General features: G+C 35.1%; 1 protein-coding gene and 1 pseudogene across 2 annotated transcripts in view; one reads left to right on the top strand and one right to left on the bottom strand.

The window, feature by feature from the left end:
• Positions 1-18351, top strand: part of Gpr158 (G protein-coupled receptor 158) — a 452732-nt gene that overhangs the window by 405050 nt on the left and 29331 nt on the right. For both annotated transcript variants that reach the window (XM_074056482.1, XM_074056481.1), the window contains exon 7: positions 3359-3468. In XM_074056482.1, the coding sequence (XP_073912583.1) occupies positions 3359-3468 (110 nt within the window). The remainder of the gene's footprint in view (positions 1-3358; positions 3469-18351) is intronic.
• On the bottom strand, positions 5208-5328 carry LOC141417611 (U2 spliceosomal RNA; annotated as a pseudogene).

Below are 18351 nucleotides of genomic sequence, written 5' to 3'. Positions count from 1 at the left end.
GTTCTGTGATTCCTAGAATAGTTTCAACAGGTCTCATTTTTCCATTTATATACATGTGTATGTAATATCAAATGGATTATTCTGAAGATAACACTTTCTTTTAAAATTAGCTGAAATAGGTTATTAGGCAAATATTTAGTATGTATACATTTAATGTTCATAAAGCACATGAAATGTACACAGAAACATGCCCTTCTTCAATTTTACATTTGATTCAGAGACATACCTGTACATATAACTAAAATATAAGATATAATAGAAAAGTGTACAGTCAAAAGGTGATTATGAGATATTTGGTATATTGTAAGAATGCTTGTAAATGCCACAGTGTACCCCCAGCACAATAATTTAAAGAAGTGATTATAGTAATTCAAAAGAAGGAATGGCTGGAATGGTCAGAAAATCATTGAAATAATGGGATGTGTTTACACTGCGATGAAAATGATAACTTATGCAACAAAAAATAAATAAAGCAACTCTCCTAATACTTTTTGCCAATACTTACTCAATATTCACTGTGCCAAGCACTGTTCAACTGCCTAACTCACACTTCTACATTTAAACTTTAAAATAGTCCCAGGAAGACATATTATTATTATTGTGTCCACCTAATAAATCAGACATTTGAGGTATAGCAAAGAAATATTAAGTAATTTGACAAAGCTATAGCTAATAAGGAAAACAGCCAGTATAAGAACGCAGAGAAACTGGATTTAGAGTCCGTACTCTCCACCACCACCCACATCACCACATTGCCCTTGGTACATCCATACTAGGAATTCAGTTCACTGTTTGCTAAACTGTTTCTGATAATTCATTTATTAAGTTCACTAGAATTTAATTTTCTGTTACTTTTTAAACTTCTACATCCACAGATGCTAAAAATTTAACTCTTATTCTTTTATTTATTTCTGAGTTTCCATCATCCCTTACAAGTTCTCAAATTCTTCTTCACCTATGAAATAAAAGTTTGAAGGTCTATCAGTAGTTTCCAAACAGTACATGAGTAATTCTTTGATGAGGGACAAACAATGTCAAAATACATTGTTTCTATGTGTGAAGATGGCATAAGGAAACCCACTGAAACCAGTTGAAAATACTCGAGGGAGAAGTCAGGAAAAAGGAAGAGTAAAAGAGGGGATTAATCTGATCAAAGTCCTATATGACACGTGTAAAATACCATGGTGAAATCTCTTTGTACAATTGATATACACTAATAAAAATCAATCGAGAAATACAGTTATCAATTTTTATAAAGAATAATACATTTAACACATTTGTGTGAGACTGCCCCACTATCCAATCAGAAGGAAAAATAACATCAGGATTAAAATAGCAGAAATAAAAATTGAGAAAATGCAAATATTTGTTAAAAGATGATATTTTGACTACCTGTGCCAATAAATTTGGAATTCTGAAGAAGAAAAAGAGAATTTGAAATTCTCTGACAGTGACTCATATCCACAAATAAAGATTGCCCACCTGTGGGGTGAAACCTAATTTTAAAAAATTGTTTTAAATTTTTTTCTTAAAAATTATTATTTTAAAATAAAAAATCATGTAGACTTCTGTTGTAATCATTCACTTTCAATCATTCATTGCCCAAATAGAGTTCACTATATACCTGGAAGCTTTATAATAACTCCGAGAATTTCATAACCCTCAGGAATCCACTGTTGTAGGATAACTTTTAAATCCATCTTCACTGGAAATATTTTGAGATTTTATGTGTTCTAGATTCTAGTCTGTAAACTGTAGTTTCTCTCTGCTGTGAGAAGGAACATGTATACTCTCCAAATCCTTCAATCATGTATCAAGTTTCCTATTTGTTTATTACCTTAACTTTTTTTCTCTTGCTTAAATTCCTTAATTAAGCTTGCTTTTACAACTCGTAATTACTATTGGACTCTTGTACAAAGGAACTATGTCTAAAATATATGTGCTAAAACCTGGCATATAAATTTATGGAATTTAATCTGCTTTGTGAAAATAGTAAATAAAAAGCATTTATATATATAAATATATAAATATATATATATATCCAAATCCAAACATTTTTTCTGGTAAATCTTGAAGGCAAATCTCTGTCTATATCTTTACTATATGTAGTGAATTAGAAATTTAAGGACAAATACTGTACATAAGTAGAGAAAGAAAGATACATTTTTTTACTTACCTCCAGAAACACACAAGGCAATATTATCTCTGATCCATGCCTATTTTAAGAGTTTCTCCTTGAGACTTTTGTGAAGTACTTGCTCCATTTCTTGAGGATTGCATTCTAATTTAATACCTTTATGTAGTAGAAATATTTGAGAAGTACTAGGAGAGAGTAATAGGCAATGTCATTGTTTGTTCTGAAGGAGACAGTGGCTCCACTTTAAAAGTATTTACAAGAAAATGTTAGCTCCCAGCAATATACACATCTATGGTTTGAAAAATCAAAAGTAACAGTCAGAGTTTGGCAGTAGCTATCTTTTCTGTTATGGTGGTCTTGATTTCAGCAGAACTATCTCAGGCCAGCTGCTCCAGCAGAAAATTATAAGACTGTTTTTCAATAGCTTTAAATCTTTTAATGTTCGTTAATAACATTAATCTTTTAGTACTACACAGGGTCCCATAGACAGGGCAAAATAATTCTGATTCTAAAAAGGATTGCATAAAATGTCACAAGAGCACATCGAAGGCAATAGAATGTCTTACACATGCCTTTTTACTGTCCTCCCTCAATACTGGCCACTTGTTCCTTTGTGGCCCCACAGATGGATAGCACAGCAATGTGGTTTGCATGTTTCTCTTTCCCTTCTTTTGGTCTTTGTGTCTTGTATCAAGAGCACATAGCACAGTGTCTAAAATATTTTATTTCTGGTAAATCAAACTCTGGAGTGAGAAGAGAGGAGTTAGTGAGGTCATTGATCCAGCGCTAAGTAGCAAAAATGAAATGGTGGTTTGTTTGGGGGTATGGTACAGGGTAATCCTGTCAGGAAGATCTCAGACAGGGGAAAGCCATCATTGAAGTGTAGGTAGAAATAAGTGAGGCTCTGAGGAGGGCAAAAAGCACTAAGCTGGATCACTCCCTTTGTCGGGAAGTAAAGTTACATTTGAATATTCTAGAGACTTGGGACAGTCGATAGAAATTCCTCAAACTTAGGGTTAAAGAATTTAGATTTTATTTGAAAGTAGTAGGAAGACTATAGCTCTTCAGTCTCAATGAGTGATCAAAGTAACTTTTTAAAGAATTCTTTGAGTGTGTGCTTATATCAACGTTCACATATATGAAACATCTCATGAAATACTGACTTTAGTGTGGGTCATCAGTTGATCCTAAAGGTCTCTTCTTTCTCTTCTAATCCCACAGGTTGTCATTTTGTACTTTGAGCCAAGTACATTTCGCTGCATCCTCCTAAGATGGGTCCGTCTTCTCGGGTTTGCCACTGTTTATGGAACTGTCACTCTCAAGCTTCACAGGTATATTATGTTTTATTCATCTTCATTCCTTGGAAGGATAAGATTGGTTGGCTTAGCATGAAATTGTAATTGCTTACTAGCTAAAAACAGGAAGGAATACAAAGACAATAGAGCTGAAGCAATCATTCCTGTCCAAGCTACAATAGAATCCTGTGTAGGAGAGTTCAACGATATGCTTGTTTGACAAAAACTACTGCTTCCCTCCCCAAGTTCCATATCCTATGGTAATTCTGCTGATATTTTAGGGTAAAGTTCAGAATTATAGAGTTCTTGACTTTCCTCCTTAACTACTATGCTCCAGTGATTATAAACCTTGAAAATGGGGTATACTATAAAGTTCTTATACTTAGTTTTAAAACCACCTAAATACTAGGAAGAATGAGGCAATAAAATAAACTACCTATTCACAAAGGCTAGGGATGGCCAGAAATTGTTCTAAGGCTTTCTCTTGCCCCCTTTTTCTGTGTTTAAAGAAAGTCTGAGTAAAGTTGTGCCAAAGAGCATAGTATAAAAAACAAAACAAAGCAAAACAAAAAACCAAAAAACAACCACAACCTCCTATAGAGTAAACACTGTGTATTAGTCAGCTTTAAAGCTGCTTTGATAACCACAGTAAGTCATTCATATTTTCATGCTAATTTGCCCATGTGTTTTGCAATAAAAGTATTCTCTCTCTCTCTCTCTCTCTCTCTTTCTCTCTCCCCCCCTCCCTTTCATTTTTGCACTTAATTGAGAATGATCTAGATTATCTTTGAGGAATAAATATGAATCTCTTTGATTCTCAAGATTCCTGTCTTATATAGATATACATGGTAAAGTATAAAGAATTTGGACTGGATTGCAGGAAGTCCAATTTAAATCATAATATAACCCCTGACTCTAAGAGGTTATGGGTCTGTCTGTCATGGAAAAGGAAAGAATTCATCCCATGTATATGTTCTTTCTGACTCTCCTGGCAGCCTCTCAGGTACTTTTATTTTATTGTTGTGTCCTTCTACTCTTTAAGCAGCTTCCAGTTTCCACTCCCTACTTGATGCTTACCAGAGGAAACAGACATCAGTGACAGCATAGAGTGGTCCTCTAGAAATTCTGAAAGAACAGGTGCTCTCTCTTAACATGAAAATGACCACTCTTCTTACCAGTTTAACACTCAATGTCTGTCCTGTTCTCTGTTGTAATACCTTCATTGCTCTGTGGTTTTCTATTTAATTGTCTTCATTACTTTAACTTATCTTTTCCTTGAAGTGAGAGTCTTCCCGTGGAGTCTCTCAAGCACAATACCTGACATACAGGAGATCTCAGTGCCCGTTAGAAGATGGGCACTGAGTGAAATGTCAGATGAAGAACTAGAAGCTGCTTTCCAGAGTTCTCTCTACATTAATACACTCATATTCTCTGAATCACTGTGTGCTACCTAAGTGTGTTCCCAAACACACAGCACCACGGTCTGCAAAGGGTATTTGTTGCAGTGTAAACACAGTGTTATATAGTACTGAATCATAATATGAGGAAATTACTTCCATTCAGACTCTCTTTCAATCCTTCTGATTATTTCCAGGAGAAAAATTAGTTTAGAACCAGCAGGTCTTTAAAAAAAAATGACACCTGTGTAACAGAGTGGCTCAAGCTTCAGCCTCAGAGCTTTCACTACAATGCTGTCTCCTTCAGATTCCTTCTCTTTGTTTCACTATATTTATTTTTATGGTTACTTTTTATTTCTTGTCAATTAAGATAACAATATAAAGTTTCCTTTAAAATATTTTGAATCAATAAATAAGAACTGACTTAAGGAAAATACTAGCTAGTGCACAAATACAGCAGATACTACACTTGATCTTAGCCAAAAGGCCGAGAAGCGATGCACAAATACAGCAGAACTCTTGAGAGTTCATCATCATCTCTTTTGTTTATTCTAAAGACTGGAATTAAAACTATTTTCTCTCTACTGTGTCTCTAAAAGTCATTGCATGAAGAATTACTCCAACAGAGGCTTAAATTGAATAGATTATTTCTAATTTAATGAGCTGAGTTATTCCTATCCTGAATGAACCACATGGCTTTACTACTGATTTTGGGTCTTCTTTTTCTGTAATGCTTAAATCTAACTGATTATAATATTGTTTATCTGGAAACTGATCATCAGCTTCCCAGAGGAATATGAGCCATCTGAGGGAAGGGCTGGCTGACCCAGCTTTTCATCTTCCATCTCTAGTGCTGCCCTTGGCCTGTACTAAGCACTGGATATTTGTTGAATGAATGGATGTGTGGATGGTTGTAGTTAATGGAGCTGTGAGAGATATTTTCTGGCTGATATCTCTTATGGTTAAGCAATGTGTGACCCTAAAGAAAGGAAGTCCAAGTTTTGCAGTGACAAGGTAGAGAGGAATGACACAAATTCTGGCAATTCCAAAGTCAAATTTTAGTTCTGTTATTGTCTATTTATGCAATGAGGAATCCCTAAGAATTAGTTTCCTCATCTGTAAATGACTAATATGTCACCTGTAAATTTGTAAGGATTATGTATAATTTGAATGTTTATAAATATATCAAATTGGATATTTTGGTTGCAAACCACAAAAACTGACTATGGATAAATGAAGCAAAAATTTAGTCTTTTAGAAGAATACAGGGAAGGTCATAGAATTAAAGGGAAAGCTACATAATCAGGCTTTGGGAATACCTGATTTGGAGTACGTTGAAGGATCAAAGCAGCCTGAGCTAAGGCATAATGTCTCTTGAATACTGTAGCCCCATTTTCACCAGAATTTAATTTTTCAAGATTTTTTTAAATGCAAGTAAGTCATACCTCTCCAGACAAAACATTCTGAGGAAATTATGGGTATGCATATGAAATGACTGTTATCATCCCTTGAAGATAGAATAGGCAAGAAAGCCCTGAAATTCTACTTTATTTCCATCATTTATCTCAAGGCTTAGTGGAAATACTAAGCATTCTTTGTCACCTGGGTCTTTTGCTGATTGATTATAGTGTTTATAGAATTCTTAGCACACTAAAAACTTGAACAAACCTGAAAAAGAAATCGAACTTCACTTTGCCCCTAGAAATGGTACTGTTCATCTGGAATAGACTTGAAGTCTTCATGCACTTGTACCAAATCTCTGGTCTTTTTCTCTGACAGTGTCTTCTGTATCTGAGAGTCATATAGCCAAAGACTGCCATGACATTCCAGAGGAAAATTATAAAGCAGCCCTTTGATTGTTAATAGTGCCACTTAGGAGAGAAGCATTTTGGTCGTGGAGGGTGGAGTGATCTTTCCCTTCGGGGAGGAGGATTTTGTCACTGATCTTGTTTGGAATCATCAACATCTGTGGTAACAAAAGGGAGGCCAACTTTATTTATTTATTCATTCATTCTATTTATTGTGCTGCAGATTGAACCCTGGGCCCCATGCATGCTAGGCATAGACTCTACCACAGAGCTATACAACCAGCCCCAGACCAACTTTCAGTTATCTTTATTATTTCCATAGATTATCTGCAGACCACAGACCCCCTTATCAGCAGGTCATCAAGGTAATGAAATGCATTTCAACTGAAACTGTTCCTCTTTGGAGAAAGAGAAAGGGAGGAAGAGAAAGAGAGGGGAAGGAGGGAGGGAGAGGAAGGGAAAAAGAGAGGGAAGGAAGGAGGGAGGGAAAAATGGTACAAGTTTTAGCTAGCTCAATATGGATCATAAGGAAAAGAAGAACTGAAGTAGGCAAAACAAAGAAGATTCATTCATTACAAAAAGGAATTTCCTTCAAGTAACCATAAATACATTTGACTTAGTTCATGAATGATGTAGAGCAAATCTAAAAGGACATCTTGCACTTCCTTGGTGAGTTCACAGAACACCTGCTAAGCTAGTTTGTTGTCGTTTGTTTGTCTAAGAAACTCAGAAAGGCAATATCTCTAGGCTCAGATAGCCAGGTATATCTTCAGGAGACACCAAGGGGAAATGCTTTTAAATGAGAGAGTATGGAGAGAGATTTTAAAACTTAATGCTAAAAGATTATTTTCCTACTTCCTATAATAATGTTTCTGAAAACACATTAGTTTTCCATTTTTCTAAGGCTAATCAAGAAAAAAAACCAAAGGATTTTTTGTGCTATGTTTCCAATGAATATTTAAGCAAGTTGTGGAGAGACTTCTGGCTGTGGATGGGGACTTGTCATTTCATGCATTATTCAGTACTCCTTGCTCACAGTACAACCCATAGCAGTTTTCTCTACTGTGCTCATTAGCACCAAATATTTACAGTTTGTGGGAAGGTTTATTTTTTATGCATTTAGTTTGCTTCCTAGTAAGTTTTAAAAAGTGACTGGGAGGTATTTATACTGATTTCTTTTATACATTCTTCTATGGGTGCATAAAACAAATACCTGAAATCTTTAAAAAGGCAAGAGGAAAGCAAGTGTTGACACTCTAGAAAAGCTAAGAGCTTGTGATATGATAAAGATGGGCTCTTTTGGCTTAATTTTGGCAATCATCAGAGGCAGAGTATCTTAAATGGAGTGGTAGGCAAGGGCCCAAGGGCTGTTACTTGACTCTGTTGATGAAGTATAGGCCCATCTGTCTACTGGTCAAGGCATTGGTCATCCCTCATTTGTAAAATAACCTTCATTTTTAAGCAGCTAAGCAAGTGACTATGGGCTGCCACAACATTCTTTTAGAAGTTTCCTTGCCCAGAGATGAATTTAACATCTTTAACATCTGTATTAGTCTGCTTGCTATAACAACATATCCAAGGAAAGCTAACTCTATGCTAAAAGAGAGTTTATTTGTCTGACAGTTTTGAAGACTGAAAGTCCAGACAGCATAGTGCTGCCTTGCAAGGTCCCATGGCCAAGGACAACACATCTCCAAATGGGGAGCCAGAGAGCTGCATGAAGCCAGGCCTGTTCTTTTTACAACAATCACCTGTCAGGGACTAAGGCAAGGGGTCCCATGAGAGCTAACCTTTGACCCATATGAGGCATCACCTCTTAAATGTTCCACACTTCCCACATGGCCTCTCATACAACACATGAACTTTGGGGAGACACACTGAAGCCATATCTGAACCAAAGCAAGGTCCCAAGTCATGGTAAAAAGGATTTTACCATTTCAAAACAGTTTTAGCCAGTTGCCCACCTCAGCCAAAATAATATACCCATAAAGTATCCTTTGAACACATAGCTGTGGGCATTGCATTTTGACTAGGAAATAGCAGTTTGCCATATGGATCCTGATAATGATGTGGATCCCAGGCCTTCTTTTTGCTGAGCTTACTGTGGCTTCTCTTCTTGACTGGTTCAATGGTCTGGGATATAGATTACCTTCAAGTAGAAAATTGCTCATAGTGATATTGCTTAAGAACCACAGTGTTCATCAGAGAAAAGGAATTCATTCTTACACTTCTAACGAAAGTCTCTTTCCCTATCACTCAGGGCACTATTTGGATAGAAACAGTAAGTTCCAAAGCCACAGAAAGTTAGTTGGCCTCGGAGGTAAATTGAAAAATAGCCAAGCTTTTCCTTCTTTACCTGTACCTCCTATACACCTTCTTATATACTAGATGAGTAACTAAATGGCATGCTTAAGGTGAATTCTTAGAGAATGAAGACTTTAGATTATGGTTTCAGAACTCTAAAACTGGAATTTTAAGAAACTAGAAAATAATTAGTTTTATAAATAACTTGACTTTCTCTTTTTGCTGTTTAATAACTCATTAAGTGCCACCCGAACTCCCTGAGACTAAAATCTAGGCAATCTCCCCAGAGACATTTTTTATCATTTTAAATTGTATTTAATGAAACAGGAAAGTTCAAAAATAATTTCTCTCTTAACAAATATAAATTTACTTCATAATTGCATTAATTAAGAAAGCATTGGAATGAAACATACCAGAGACTCATGCAAGTACACAGACTATTTGTATGCTATCCTGATTCTAGCTAATTCTCAGAAATACTGTGTAGTTATATACCTTAGCTTTGTGGACCCTTCATTTTTGTCATTTTGATCATTTATAGGCTTGAAAGCACCTAACAAGAAAAAGTCCTTAAAAACCTGAGAAATAGGCAGTTGCTCCCCTCTCACTTTTCCCTACACATCTTCCCTTTCTTGGCATATTTGCAGTCTGTCTGGAGGCACCTGCATCTGCATCCATTGGGACCTTGCACACAGCTAGCTGTTTTGAATGGCTTCCCCATGTGCCATGAAAACAAAACTACTTCAAAGAGTTACTCTTTAATTATAAAATGTCTAGCTAGCTAGAATTTAGAGGGAAGCTGCCGAGTTCTCTCTACTTGTTCCTCACCACTCTGCCCCTTCAGTGACCTGCCACACTGCCTTGTCCAACACGGCGAAGGATCCCAGCTGAATGGCCTAGGACTCTTACAGAAACCAATTAAGGATTTTTACCTTGAACACTCCATTTACAAATTAATAATTAGTCTAATCTACTCATACAAAGTAAACAATTTGTGAAATATATGCATATTGACAAAAGATGCCTTTTATAAACCAGAAGTCTATATTAATATAAAACCTTGAACATCAATGAGTACCTTTTGAATAAAAAATTGAAATAAAAGCCAAATTTATTTTAATTATTCTTCCTTTCAGAGTATACTAATAAATATGAATAGAATAGGAATGTAGTTACCCAGAAAACTAAGTAGACTTAAAGCTCATCTTATTTTGTCTGAATTCAGGTGTTGTATTTGCTTTGTTTTATGACACATAATTTTGAAATGCAGTTTATTGTATAGCATCTGCACCCTAAGCCTTTCAATGTGGAGCTTTTATTTTTCAAATATTTATAAGTATGCTCTATTTTCTAATAATAGCATCAATATTTTATGTCTAGATCTCTGAAAAGAGGCTTGTACTCCAGTATACATTTTATGGCTATACCCATTGCTTGAAAGATGAGACTATTTTGTTGCCTAGGTTTTTATTCTTTCAACTTGTTATATGTATGTGCACACATGTACAATGTCCTAATCACCTTCAAAATGACAAACCCATCTGGTAATTCAGAATTAGGACTTCTTCGATGATATTTTTAAATTTGTTGTTATCCTCATGTTCCTTGTTAGCATGCCTATGTCCAAATCTATGCTCTCAAGTAGAAATAGCTTGTTCTTTATGTGCAGTAAATCAGAGAAAAAGAGGAAAGTGAGGTTGACTCATTCATGCTGCAGAACAGAAGGGAATACAGGCCTCTTTAAAAGCCAAGGTGAAACAGTCTACTTTTACAGGCTGTTTGCTGCCTCACCTGCCTGCAGTTGTCACCTGTATACTAGATGAACAGAATAGAATTCAGAGTCAAGAGCTAAGCCCACAATTTTATGGTTAACTGCTTTCCTATAAGGGTGCCAAGACAACTCAATGGAGAAAGATGGTCTTTTCAATGATGCTGCTGGGAAAATTGGTATCCACATGTAGACATAGCCACATAGCCCCAGATAAGAGAATGAAGGGGGACTTCTCTACCTTATACCTACACAAATATTAATTCCAAATGGATCCAAGACTTAAATGTAGGCTGAAACATAAAACTCTCAGAAGAAAGGGATTATAAGTATTCATAACATTGTGATAATAGAAAGGCATAGTAACAAAGGGAAAAAGTGGCCTCAATAATTTAAATTTTTGTGCATCAAAGGACACTATAAGAAATTAAAAGAAAACCCACAGAACAGAAGAAAACATTTTCAAATTATATTTCCAGTAAGTGTCTTGTGTTGGCAACCAAAAGCCATAGTCTGACAAGGTCACTGTGGCTTAGCAGCATTCCGACAAGGTTGGAATCTGCAGGTGCACCATGCCTCTATCACAGTGGGAAGGAATGCTAAATGGTTTCCCTTGACTGAAAAGAAGTTTATACTTAGTCAAGGACACTGGCAGTAAGAATGCAGGGTGGAAAACACAGAAAGGTTGTAACTAGGTCAGAGTGTTTTTGATGTTTAAGTCTCTTTCTCTTTTGTATAAAGCTTGCTGAGAAAAATTAAAATTTGCCAGTTGGTCATCAGCCTTCTGGCAATCCTGGCAGTCTTATGTCTATAATATATAAAGAATTATTATAACTCAACAATTAAGGAACAAATCACCCAATTTTTGAAATGGGAATTGAATAGACAGTTTTCCAAAGAAAATATATGCTTGGCCTATGTAGTAGTTTTATGAAAAAATGTTCAATGAAACTAGTAATGAAAGCAGAGCAAATACAGTGTAGTATAGTTTTTTATGAATTTCAATAGGAAAGGGTGTTTAAGAAGTTTATGAAATTGTCAATACTAGTAGTATCCAGTAAGGCAAGATGCTCATCCTCTGCTGGAGAGAGTGCTAGTCAGTACAACCCACTGTATTTTGTAATACGTATTGTCTTTTCAAAAACTGAGTAATTTTACTTTCTGAAGTCTAAAAAAATTAAAGTATGCACAAAGATTATCTGCAAGAGTATTCATTACAGTATAAATTATAAAAGTACTGTTTTTGGTGATTTTCTTTCTTTGTTTATGTTTTCTAGCTATTTGCTTTGACCATGCATTATCATTTTAATGAAGGAATCAATTTACATGTGAGAATAGATGAATATTTGCTACAGTGTATGACACTTATGACCTATAACAGCAAGGCAATGCGGTAGGCACTTTGGGACCTACCAAGTCAAAGTGTTTTAAATGGACTAGTGAGACAAAGCATAAATAATTAAACAGCATGACATCTAAAGAGCAATCACAAGCAGCACTTCATGATTAATTTCTAGAAGCATCACTGGCCACAACTCAAAGTTCTTCTACATCAACACAAATAATACCATCTAACAGTTAAAAATATTATCAAATTCAACCATTGTTGTGTACTCACACAGTTATCTCCTAAATTATTTCTGTGACTGCAGCCACAGATAGTGTGCTTGCATATTTTTCTGTGGTTTAATGTTGAAATTAATGCAAGAGTTATTATAGAGGTTTTTAAAAATTATTTTTAACATTTCTTTTTATGAGACTAGCACCTGAAATAGAAGAAATGTATTAATGTGCAGCTATTCTTTGAGAATTAGGTAGGTTTTCTTCTTGTTTTTGCAAATGATCACTCATGTTAAATAGTAAGCTCATATTTGCAAAGAATTTTGTCATTTTTTTGTGGTTTGGCACCACTCTTTTTCTATAAATGTATGCTAAAGAGACTGAAAAATTAGAGCCATTAGGTCTTATACAATTAGATTGAAACTGTCCTTAGAAAGAGAAATAATTTTTCATTTCCTACCTCATTCTCATATGCACAGTCTTTATTAAAAAAGAAAAGATTTATGGCATCCCTGGGAATTACTTCTGTGTAATTGACCTATATTTCAGGGTAAAAGACTTTTCTCAGACTGTAAACCTAAATCTTCAGTTGTAAGTTAAGAATAGATCAAGATTTAAATATTAACATTAAAACTGTGTCATTTTAACCATTTTATATTGTTAAATAATATCATGTGGGAAGACATGAATTTGGACTGTACACCAGCACTGGGTTCAGAGGGTGAAACCAATGTAGAGTTTAATAATAGCCACTGAGCTTTGGCTAGTTGCAGATGAACCAGTGGCCTTCTAAGCCATAATCAAACAGTTAAGCTGTATTTGATTGACTGATGATTGACTAGGCTATATCCAATAGAGCTGTTTTCTATGCCTTGCTTCTGTTTTCCTGTAAGTGCTGTCTGAATATATTGTTGATTGGAGTTCTCAGTGCTGGCTCTGGTTCTGGGAGCTACCAAATTCTTTCTTCTCTCTGTTCCCCAAGCTGGGTAGCATCATGCTTTGTAACTAAATGTATAAGGATAAATGGTAACTGAATGAGTTTTGATAGAATGGTAGTATTTAAATCTATGGGAAAGTGGAGGAGACATGGTATGTTTGGAGAATTAAATTCATGTTGTGCTTTTTAAGGCTGTTACAGGTTCTGAGCCAGATAATAGTTCTCTTTTGGTAAAATACTGTAATTGGAAAAAGTCTTCATGTGAGATTAAGAGGATAGTTTTGCTACTTGCTAAATAAATGACTCCCCTCACTGGGTCTCAGAATTATTTCTATATATTAAAAGGATCAGAATAGATAATCCCCAATGTTCTTTGTGGCTCCATGTCTAAGATTCAGCACACAGAACAGTCTTGCATCCCTCGCTCCCTCCCTTCCTTCCTTTCTTTTTTTCATAATTCCTTCCTATCCTATCTACTTATGATAAAGTGAGAAGAAAGGAAGAACAACATGTGATATGAGAGCTCAAGAAGATCACTGAAATTGACAAAAATACCTATATTAGGGAGACCCACTTGTGAATTTTATTATACCAGCAATAACTTAATACACTCATGATAATCTTACTGAACTTGAAGTCTGATAAATGCCTAAAAGCTATTTTTGGCCAGGCTATGCCAACCCATTTTAATCCTTATCTAAAATCCAATGACAAAAATGTAGCTCTGATTTGCTTCTGATAATGAAATTTTGAAAAACTGATGAAAAGTTAACTAACATGGGGACTTGCCACCATTGACAGAAGAATGACAGGCAGCAACATGCAGTCCTTTTGTATGGTCAGTCTCCAGGTCCTTCTGTCAGAAATGGAGCTGCTTTACCTTCACTGCAGGTAACCATCACCTCATGCTGTTTATAACCAGCATTTATTCTCTGGAATTTATATAAAGGTACAAAGATTAATAGAAATTAAACTTGAATGGAGAACTTTAGTATATTAGGGCTACTCTACTAATAAAACAGAAGACTAGATAGCTTGAAGATGTACATATTCATTCTTTTTTGTAAATTAAAGAGATGTTGGAGTGCTATGTTCCTTTGGCCATTTTCTTTCCTTCTAATGACATCGTAATTTTTGCTCCCCCTGCCAAAAAAAAAGGAGAAAAGAAAGATATTGAAAAATCACAAATGAAAAGGTTCTGAAATTGGAAATTTTTGTTACACTAGAAGGTTTAAGTTTCTGTTGCCAGCACAGTAAAAACTCAGGAATTATTTTAGGAGGCCTGAAGAGTCTATTAGAAAGACACCCTCACCCATCTTAGGCCTGTGAGGAAAAATTGTTTAGAGTAGCACTTCTCAAACTTTACCTTTGTTACAATTTCCTGGAGGATTTGTTATAAGGGATTTTTGGGTCCTCCCCCCAGGGTTTCTGACTCAGGAGTTCTGGTTGGGATCAAAGAAGTCCCATTTCTAACAAATTTCCAGGTCACTGAAGCTACTTATTTGGGAACCACTGGCCTAGAGCAAGTGACATTTCAACTGAGACCTGGGGAATAAGTAGGATGTAGCTGAACTTTGCATTTGTATTGGTGGTTTGGGAGGGCGTGAGGAAGTGGGACTCAGAGAGAGGGTACAGGCGTATAGTACAGAGGGACTTGCTGAACTGTAAAAAGGAGAAAGTGGTGCTCAGGTGAAAAGGACCTAATTTTTAGAGGCATTTTACCATAGGATAGAGGAACTTCTGTGGACTGTGCAGAGTGAAGGCGGGCAAGACCAGTCAGCAGACTGGTTAGTAAACTATTATAAGAATAAGTTGGTGGGCAGGAGTAGGTAGTAATAGTGTGGATGGAGAAAAATAGGAGGATTTGAAAGATATTTAAGACATAGAAATTAAATTTAGATGATTCATTTGATTGCTGGAATGTGGGTGAGGGAAAAATATCAAAGTTCATTCCCAGGTTTCTGCATTGTGCAGTCAGTGGTACTCTGATGAGATGGGTAACACAGCAAAATGGGTCAGAGGTGGGCAAAGTCGAAGACGGGGTGATTTTACTTCGGGACCTGTTTATGTCCAATAGGCATACAGATCCTGGGTTCAGGAGATTGATCTGAACTGAAGACATAGATTTTGGACTTGCTAGCAGGTAGATAACAACTGAAACAGGGGAGCAGGTGGAATTGCTTGGGTATGGTATATAGAACAAGAATAGAAATGGTGACATTTAGGAGATCTTTGGAAAAGACTGCCACTTAAAAGGAAGACTATGGAAGAGGACTCTACAATCAAAATCAAAAGGAAGCTGACAGAAAAGGAGGAAGAACTTCAAGTTACCCAGACCAAGGGCTTCAGCTGTGTCCAAAACTGGAGAGACATCAGGTAAAATAGGAGTGAACAATATCAATTGGAAGAAGGCAATTGATAACCTAAGTACAAGTCCTTACAGTGGGGTAATATAAGTTCAAACCAGAAATGTGTGGGAAGTAAGAAAGTGAAGGCAGGTAAATATAGTGACAGGCAATTCCTAGATTATCCTTTTTCTTCATCATTTCAGCATGATTTCCATAAATTTATGTATTATTAATAACAAGAAGTGAAAGTATACTTTAAATATGCCTTTTTATATTAAGTTCTGGATATTTCTGGGAGTGTCATAAACTAACAAAAGCTCATTTTTTTAGAGATATAGCAGAATTTCCTCATTTTTTAAGGCAGTGCTAGAAAATCCATCTTATTTTACAAAAACCAATATTCTGAAATGCTTAGATTTAAATACAGACTTACATTATGTTTTTATTATTTAAAAGCCAGTAAAAATCAATAATGAGAGACTCAGGAGGGCTTTGTTTTGGTTTTTCCTCTCTAAATGAGATTATGGGATTTCTGGCAACTTTGAATTCTCAGTATGTGTAATAAATATCCCAAGGGTCATTGAAAAAAACCAAAACACAAGCTTTCTGATAATCTAGAAATGCGATTTCTTGACTAAAAGATTATCAAATTCACATCACAGATTTCCTCTGCAATCAAACTTCATCTGATTAGAAGTATTTTAAAGGAGATAGTTATTTAATGAATCCACTATTAGCTCTCTGAGGTTTAGAGGTTCAAAGATTGTGAGAGTCTTCAAGCATCAGAAAATGAATGGTTTTCTAAATCTCTGCCATGGAAATAAAGTATAGAAAATAACTTTTTCTATAAAACTGTATTTTTCAACCTGATGGAAACTCCTTGCAATAATTTGAAAACTCCCTGTGAGTTCCTAGATGTTGGGACAATCTTCAACCTGCCAAGTAATTCTACCCACCATCCACCAAAGCTAGCTTACATTTCTCTGCTTTGTACTTTTTGTAATTCTTTCCTTCACTAGAATACCTATATCACTAGAATACCAAGATCCCTATATCTTGTCCATTTCTTCCATTTCCATGCATTGATCTCCATCAAGCCTCAGTTCAAATACCTCATATTCTAGGTTAGTAGACTTAGTCACTACATATAATGAATAACTTTTGTGTGCTATTTTATATGGTATCAATTTAAAACTTATGTATAGTTAGGTTGTCAGCTCCTAGAAAGCAATCGTATCATTATGTCTTCCATGTTGCCTAGCATGACACCTCACGCATGTTTGTTATCCTTTGTATATTATAACTATATTCTAATTAAGAGTAAAAACTAGAATTTGTAATAATTTTCTTTCTTCCTTGGCTAAAATACAGAATACCTAAAAGAAAAAAGTGGGTCAAGTTTTCTCTTTTGACAGCCTATTCATTCTCAATTTAAAATTTATTCAGGTAGCCAGAAACAATTATATCTACATAGTAACTCCAAATTTCTCCTACAGAAAATAGTATTGGAACTGGAAAGCTCTTAATTTTTCAAAAATTTATGTCACTTCTAATATAGAGATTGAGTCTTTTGATCTACTAATTATAATAAAAGACCTCATATTCAAAATACTCAACATTAATAATTGGTTAGTTCACTGATAAAGTTGTTTAAAGCAGAAAGGCATTAAAGAAATGTATAGATAGCTGTAATTACAGCACACAAACAATCATTCACTAGGCTTTTAAAAAAGTAAGTCCTCTTCTTTGACTATGGGTCTGATATTCAAAGTTTATTCTCTTTCTAGCATAAATCACTAAAATACATTATCTATTATGCTGTGTTTTGGTACATACACTGTGGTCACAATGTTGGTTCTTTTAATAGGATTAGGAACCTAAAGATTTTTTTCACATAGTTTACTGACTACCCTTGCATGTTAAAGTTACCTCACTTACTGCTAAGTTAACATTGCATTTTAATGTTTTATTTTAGAGTCTTTCTGAAGCATTCCAGGTAGATTTTAATAGAAAGAAGTATGATTTTGTTTTGCAACCATGTATAATTATTTTATTTAATATTTAATTAAATTCTATAATGTGATCATGGTGGGTATAATTTAGGGACAAATACAAGTGATTCATAGTAAATAGCAATTTAGCTGGTTGAAGAAGTGCTTGAGGCACGCTACACACTAGTGCATAAGGGTGTGTTAGCTGCTAGTGCCAGTGATCAACATGGCTGGGCAGCTTGTAACACATAGAACAGAAGGAATGGAGAATAACTGCTAACCTGGTGAACACAAATGTAAAGTAGTTAAGAGAGCCATTGTACCCCTGATTTGGTACTGTTTTATTTTTACATCGTTCACAGAAAAATTAAGGGTAAGTATTTTATTCACAATTCAATAAATTTACCCTCTGTGTTAGTTAAAGGACTGTGAGATTAAAGAAACTGGGGCAGGAGGAAAGATAAATAAGAATCTTTTGCAAAATGACTTTCTTTACTGGATGTCTTGTGTTAATTCACAGAGAGCTACCAAAGGCCAATATATAGAGGAAAATATAGCATAACATATCTAAGCTATTTCATGTAGGTATATTTGCTTCAACTCTAGATTTATAGTGATTTTATGAAGATTTCATATAGTTTTAAAGCTATTAAAATTATGAAGTGGAAAGGAAATAGAAAGTTAGGCAAATGACTTATGGAAATTAATTATAGATACTCTGAAAATATCATTAGTGAATGGTGGTTTATGTTGAATCACATTTTTGTGATACAATATCAAAAGGGGATGGGAAGTTAAAAATTAGC

The sequence above is a fragment of the Castor canadensis genome, chromosome 15 (genome assembly GCF_047511655.1).
Source record: "Castor canadensis chromosome 15, mCasCan1.hap1v2, whole genome shotgun sequence".
NCBI lineage: Eukaryota > Metazoa > Chordata > Mammalia > Rodentia > Castoridae > Castor > Castor canadensis.
The sequence above is the reverse complement of the archived record's forward strand: the minus strand, read 5'-3'. Positions and strand labels throughout refer to the sequence as shown.